Source organism: Atheta coriaria, unplaced genomic scaffold (genome assembly GCF_025399875.1).
Source record: "Atheta coriaria isolate IRGN ID8LTWV9N9 unplaced genomic scaffold, Caltech_Dcor_3.1 hic_scaffold_6_pilon, whole genome shotgun sequence".
NCBI classification, from domain to species: domain Eukaryota; kingdom Metazoa; phylum Arthropoda; class Insecta; order Coleoptera; family Staphylinidae; genus Dalotia; species Dalotia coriaria.
In genome coordinates this window covers 10623090-10630570 of record NW_027045448.1, presented here as the reverse complement: position 1 = coordinate 10630570, position 7481 = coordinate 10623090, and the positions used below count along the sequence as shown (strand labels likewise).

The window sequence follows — 7481 nt, the reverse complement described above, 5'->3', positions numbered from 1 at the left end:
AGTGTGAACGTTATAATCAACAATTACTAAAATTAAGAACTGTGGATCAAGATAAATTGAAAGAATTGAAAGAACGGAAGGAGTTTCTGGAACATCGTTGTGAAACTCTAGAAGAATCTTATGAGTTTATCGAAGACAAATTAATGAAAACTCAAGAAAAGGTAATTCTTTGTGATAGTGCACCACTCAATACAGTGTCTATATCCAGTGATTCTGCTATGGAAAGTGAACTTGTTAATGAATCGCCTCGTTTTGATGAAAATCGTTTATCAAAGAGATTGGAATATCTCTCCACTGATTTAACGGATACCAAATGTGAGATGGCTATGTATCATTCAAGAATGGAAAGACTGGAATCTCAATTGTCTATGCTTCTGCAAAAGAACATGGAATTAGAAGATATCCTCGCTTCCAAGAGATCCACGTTGAAGTCTCCTACAAGTACGTCGGGCTGCAGTTCAGATCCATATAAAAACTCCACCAGTTTAGCTGAAGAAATTGAAGCAGCAAAAATGTCACAGAGCATGGAATTGTTTGCTGACGGTTTACTCACAACTTCAACACCTCCAAAACTAAAGCAACCTAAACGTGATGAGATTGACAATGAAACAGATACAGTTATTGATATATCTACCGAAGAAGATGTTGATCGTGTAGTTCAGAAGAAAGATAAAACAAAGAAACATAAGACAAGAAAGGCAGCATATACAAAGAGACTGAAAGATGTATCAATGCCAATGGATGAACATATTGAACCATCAGAACACAAAGTTCGAATTAATGTGAGTATCGAGATTGAACCAGATGAGAACAAACGCAGGAAAGAAACCAAACTTTGTCATCACTACAAATCGGGATATATTGTGCGCACTATGTCAGCAATCAAGAAGACTTTAGTGACTTGTCTGAGCAAAGTTTTAGGATCTATCATTAATCGACCACTGAACTATTTAGGAACTTTGCTTTTATGGCACAATAAAAGGTGGATCGAACGCAATATTAGAATTATGTAGTATATGTAGTTAATATTAAGATTATTATGTGATAAGACAATACTTGTTAGAATAAAGTAAACTAAAATTATGACTCTTGTCTATTTGTTCATTACCTGCTATATTGAATGTATCAAACTCAAGATTAAAAAAAATTATAATCTAAGCCATGAATCAATTAAATTTGCAACTTGTACTCTGGCTGCTTTCAGTGCTGGTAAATCATCGCCACGTTCTGGATACATATTAGCGCAGTGAGCAGTACCTTCGATGTAAATTGCAGGTGCATTTTGATTCACAGTCTTCGTGATTCCTAACGCATGCCACGGATCAATTGACCCATGCACAAAGACAACATTTGAAACATCAATATTCAAAGCTCCATATAAAATATTTGTTCTTTCTACTGCATCCTCCAAAAACGACGCGTTATATTTCATTCCGAAAATATCCACACATTGTTGAATGAAAAAGTCTGCAGGGAATGAATCGCCAAATACTTGTGGTTTATAAGTTGATGATTGGAAGAAGCCAAACTCTATGCATGTTTGATATGTCCACTGACGTCCACCTTCAGCAGTTTCACTATCCCAGCTGATGTTTCTAAGAGAAGCAATCATTTTGTCATATTTGTAATCTAAGCATGTTTGATTAGTTGCATTTAAAATCAATGAGTTAACTTCAGCAAGACGTGGAACTGGTGGTCCCAAGTCCTGATTTGTCATGATATCGCATAATGTGTCGATGGTGATGTTATTACTGCCTTGGCGATTATCTTTATTGTATTGAACTACTCCAGCAAAGTTTCCAGCCAAAACCTCAAAGAAGTTGGCAATATCATTGTGATTGTCAATAGACTTCTCAATAGGGTCACAAAGATTAAATTTCTGGTTGATATTTCGTTGGCCGACCATGTGAAGCAAAAGAATTCCAACTTGTTGAGTGCCTTGTTTCACAGCTGACACACAATCATCACTGTAAGTTGCCAGTGCTTCATCAACCACTCTGAAGTAGTCAAAGAAGTCGATTTCAGCTAGAAGTGGACCACTGGCTGACATTGCACCATGAACAAGATGAGGATATTTATTTCTGAGCCATGCTGCAAGTGATCCAGGGTATGATCCACCAAAAGCAATCCATTTCACATTGGATGGAAGTTTGTATTGTTCATTCATTGATGAAATAAAGTATGCCAAATCAGCTAGGGCTTGTTGACTGGTAAGATATTGAAGATTTTTGGTGCTCAAGTCTCTGGAACAATAAATAAATCATTTTAAATGAATGTATAAAAGCTAGTGGATTGATTGTTTAAATATTACTTTGTTGGATGACTTTTTCCATAATATCTGTGCTCTAGTTGAAAGCACAATGCACCAAATTTCTTAGCATAGTCAATCCATGTGCCTTGAGTCATCCATTTGATTGTAGCTTCTCCTTCACCACCAATCATCAAGAAAACTGGACCTCCTTTTTGAGCATCATAGAACTCATCATTGACATAATATCTCTAACAAAACATGTAAATATTAGATTGTTATTTATCTTAGATATAAATCAAATAATATACCTGCTTCCATGCTCTAAGATCATTAGGTTGGAAGTGATCAAGCTTCTGTGTGAACCATTCTGTTGAAACATGATCATTTGATATTCTTCCTTGTAACTTAACTCCACGAGGAGGATATCCTAGATTACCACCGACTCCTCTTCCTCGATAAAAATTCCTCCATGCATGATTAATATTAACTAAACTTAAGAATAAAATGAGACCTAGTGCTTCGTATAACCTCATCTTGAAACGACCTCAAGAATCACAGTTTTTAACACTTTGAAGTCTCAAAACACGCAGTAAAATAAACTCGAGCGTGTCTTTTCGTTCTTTTTATACTTTAGCATCACTTGCCACAACTGATAAAAGGTTATCGTGCTAGAAATTGATAAATAAAGAGGACCAAAAATGCGGCCGGTGTAGTGCTTCGATGAAGTGTTGTGTATATGGATTTATTGTTGTGGTTGCGTTTTGTTTGAATTTATTACAATTATATTCTTATCTAGTCTTTTGTTATAAAAATGTCATCAATTATTCAAATATTGCCCTCATTCCAGTTGAACTTTTGCAATTTAAGATTAAATTATTTATCAATTAAATGCAAGAATTAATTTTACAGATTTACTTCAAGTTTTTTGATAAGATCCTCCAGTTTGAATGTGCAGTTCCCTTTCCATTCATTGTTATCACCTCCAATTATCAACTCCAGTAACTAGGAGTAACTGGCTTACGTGGTTTCAAACTGAAATTCAAACAGAAAAAATGCATTAAAACCAGTATGTAAAGTAAAAATGATTACTAAATACTATTTCACTATTTTTGCTTGGGTATTAGAGAGCGTTTTGTTTCAGTTTTAATTTAATATATTAGTTTAGTTTTCCTTCTTTTTAGTGTTCAACTCACATCGTTCATTCTCCGCGATTCCCGATAGATACAGTAGAATAAATCTCATAGATGGCAGCAGCAGGCTAAGAATAAACATTTCTTAACTTTAAAACTCGCAGGTGTTATTTACGCATCGAAGAAATAACTGCTATGTAGTTTCTCTGCAAAATGTTCAATTATTTCGCTGTAATGTTACATTTCTACCAATTTTAATTCCTATTTAATATTTTAGCCAATTTGACAAATTATATCGCTCCACCTTAAAATATTTTCATAAAATTAGTCCATTACATATTAAAGTATGAAGTAAACATAATTTTGCAATTATTTGTATTCAGAAGATTTATGATATTTCATAAGAAGCACGTACCTTTGATGCACGCTTAATTTCAGTGCGCAAATTGTACTCATGCGATATCAACAAGCGCATAAACAAAAACACACCGCCGACGCGGACGACTCGGCGCTAAAAATTAGAGCGCATCGTGAAACGTGATTCGAGATTTTTGCACAATTCATATTCGGCATCACGTAATTTATTAGATCGCTTTACTTACACCAATGATGCCACGACACGACAGCGGAATTTTGAACCGCACACTCGCATCTCTCGCATCTCCTGCCGAGTGATGTAATTACGAATTTATTATTATAACGAACCTCCTGCGTTTGCATCAGGAAATGTAATCATCTAGGTAAACAAAGCAGTACATACACACAGTCGTGCGTCGTTTAGCAAGGCGACTTGTTAGTTGTTGTGTTTAAACAATTACCAAATTTACAAAATGCCAGCGGAACGCACAATGGAGCGTGTCTGGAGGCGCGACACTGCAATGTTGCGTGTTTGTTCAACAAAAGCAACCGCGATTAGAACACACAAGGCGGAGAGGACGCAGAGATGAAAAGAATTGCGTTCGCAATGATCGCAACGAGACGAGAACCATCAATTAACTAGATTAATATCAGACTTAAGACGATTCTTTTCGTTGCCTTTTTGCGCGCACATACTCATTCCGTTGGAATTTTCACAATGTGGGTTTTGCATGTAACAAATTGAAGGGTTAGTCATACAAAAACTATCATTGTATACTTGCAACATAACATCAAATTAAATTTAATTTTAATTTAATTTCGAATTTTATTTAATCAATCATCTATCAACATACATTTTTAAATTCAAACTGTCATCAATTAAAAACAAGATATCCTAGAGTTTTATTATACAATATTCAGGTATATGTAATCCGAAATTAATTGATTATCACATTTATTACATTGGACAACTATCTCAGTCCGTAACGATTCATCTTCATTTATTCAAGTATGTTTTGAAGTAATTATGACAAGTGATTTTATTTATTGTACAAGGTGAAGAAGCTAAACGAATTGCATTGCATTGAATTACAACGAAAGGCGGAAAGATGAAATGCGTGAGCGTTTTTATTACACAATTTCATGTGTAATACTGTTTAATGTGATGTAACGCAAATAAATATAATTGCAAGCGACACTTTTTAATCTTCGCGTTCATACGTGACACATTAATTGCCATCAGATCAAGCAGCCATTATAAAAAATATATGAAATAGGAGTTAAAAGTTAATATAATAAATTAAGTAATCATTTACTTCATTCAGGCGGTGTAAGCAAGGATAATAATTACTCCAAAATAGTTTTGAATGGATACTGGTTGAATCTTTTTATATTTTTATATTTCAAGTGGTGTAATATGATGTATAATGTTTATTCAAGAAGTTTTTGTTAATGTAACCTGATTTAAGCTAATTTTATGAAGAGTTTTTGTCAAATTATTATTGTATTGCAACATTATCACATTTCTCTACCTAGGCAATAAAGTAAAAGACGTTTTACTTAAAGTTTTTACTTAATTAATGCGCGTTTGTTTTTTGAGTGATTAAAATAACGCTTTTCTTTGTTTAATTTTGAAACGGTCGTTAAGTCGGATGAACTTTATTGAATTAAAAAGTGCACCCGAGTTAAAACATTGTGCAAGTTTAATTAATTATAATTAAACGTAAATCTCGCACAATTTATGTGCGCAATCGTACGCACAGGCGATTAATTAGTTCGGTTGTTGCCGACATGTGAATAGGCGCGCATATTGTTGAAAAGTTGTTACTTTCAGTTTAATTGATTTTGACCATACGCACACGGCACATCAGCTCATCAGCGCCGACCAGTAATGCTGGAAATCATGTAGATATTCAATTATGAGACATTTACGCGTTTACACTTGGGTTATTTGCTATTTCACGCTTGACCGGAGGCCACCGGAACTTGCACAATATAAATTATTAATAACTTTATTACCCACGTTTTAAATCATTCGATTAAGCAGGAATATAATATTATATTGAGTTGTAACTTATTATAAATAATTAATATAATTTAATTTAATATACGTGATAAATTTTAACAAAAAAATCAAAAAGTTGAAAAAAATAATTGTATTTGTTTATTAATTGATTTTATTCAAATTTACTGGACCCACAATGCAGGGTATTAGTTAAAGTCAGCAAAAAGGCGGCGAAAAGCTTTAAATTTGAATATTTGGACACGCCTTGATCCAAGCTGGATGAGAGGCAGTCAAAAAATGCCTCAAAACAAAGATTAAATGTGTTGAACTGTAAAAAACACTAAATTTGAGTTTCTTGCCCATAAATGGTGACAATCGCCTAAAAGTCTCAAAATCTAATAAAATCTCAATGCACTGATAAATCACTCATAACCCTGCGCGAAATTCTGAACGATGTAACGAGCATCTACTCTACTGAAATTACGCAAATCTACAAACGTCTGGGATTACGTAAAATGTTAATTTCTTAACTTGCATTATTAGCCGCAGATCAACTTACACTGCTCTGATTTTAGCATTAACCCACAGGCCACTTGTTTGCTTCGCTGGCGTACGTAGGTAAATATTAAAATCGTTCAACGTTTTGCAAGTGCATCATCACATGATGCCCCCGCGCGTTTATCGCTCGCATCTTTCTAGTATGTACCTGCGCCAACCACACTGACCTAATTGTTCTAGATTTTCGACTTGGAAGACACACAACTATCTAATCTATGCCGGCAAATCACCGCGCCGGCATGCGCAGCGAGTTTATGAGTAACGAGTGCTTTTTGAATGTGTGAAATCCAAAAAATATCAGGTTACACGAAATTGCGCGCCGCGCCATTCGAATTATAAAGAAACCAGCATGATAATACTGAAACCAGGCGAGCAATTCGCATATGCACGATTTTGCTTACTTAAATATCTATGATGTATGGTGAAAGTATGTGTGTTTCTTGCGTTGCACACATTTTTGATGTTTATACTCGTGTGTGTCAAGTGAGCACAAAGATTCAGATTGAATAACCCAAATTGTACCTTAATTTAAAGTAATTTACATGTCCAAAATGGAAGCAAACGTAATGGCAAATAATTTCTAGTTATGCTGATGTTACAATCAATCTTTATTTCCATCCAAAACAAAACCGATTAGATTTACACGCGTATCAAATTTGATTTTGACTTCAAATTTTTAGCAAAGATTAAAATTACATAAATCTGTCTGTAAAAATACTTTTACTTTATTATTGGAAAATAATTCGTTTGAATACAATCGAAAAATCGTGTACGTTTGTAAGCGTGATTGGCATAAAACGGCTAAGCATGAATTTATTACCGTATTACGCGACTGAGTGAATGCATTTTTCGCCAAATCCGACGAAATATTTGAATAAGCGTGAATTGACTATTTTTTATCGCCGATTTGAATCTGTAAATCTTTTTATTATTGCTTTGCGAACATGGGTCAGATGAAAAGTATTAGATTTCGATGTTTTCGATTATTTTGAGCAATCACACGGTAAGTCGTCATCTCGCCGTTGAAATGAGATGATTTTATAGCGCATTGCAACATTATAAGCATCAACACTCGACAATTGACCAAGTCACCCGTTCACATTCCAACATGCAGCAACAATGTGCCCATTACACACTGTAAAATTAGATGCAAATGGTTAAAATGACTAATAAACGCATT

The 7481-nt window shown here is 34.4% G+C and overlaps 1 protein-coding gene across 1 annotated transcript; it reads right to left on the bottom strand.

Moving 5' to 3' along the window:
- Positions 1 to 1080: 1080 nt before the first annotated feature.
- On the bottom strand, positions 1081 to 2997 carry LOC135793697 (putative serine protease K12H4.7). Its single transcript, XM_065304761.1, has 3 exons — positions 2560 to 2997; positions 2312 to 2499; positions 1081 to 2243 (listed from the first exon to the last, which is right to left on the bottom strand). The coding sequence occupies exons 1-3, from the start codon at positions 2782 to 2784 to the stop codon at positions 1148 to 1150; spliced, it is 1509 nt and encodes a 502-aa protein (XP_065160833.1). The 5' UTR covers positions 2785 to 2997; the 3' UTR covers positions 1081 to 1147.
- Positions 2998 to 7481: the final 4484 nt, after the last annotated feature.

Excerpts from the sequence above, each read along its gene's own strand:
- LOC135793697 (XM_065304761.1), bottom strand. The coding sequence starts at position 2,784 with ATGAGGTTATACGAAGCACTAGGTCTCATTTTATTCTTAAGTTTAGTT. Across the intron at positions 2,500-2,559 it reads ATCTTAGAGCATGGAAGCAG|AGATATTATGTCAATGATGA; the intron begins GTATATTATTTG and ends ATGTTTTGTTAG. Across the intron at positions 2,244-2,311 it reads GGAAAAAGTCATCCAACAAA|AGACTTGAGCACCAAAAATC; the intron begins GTAATATTTAAA and ends TTATTGTTCCAG.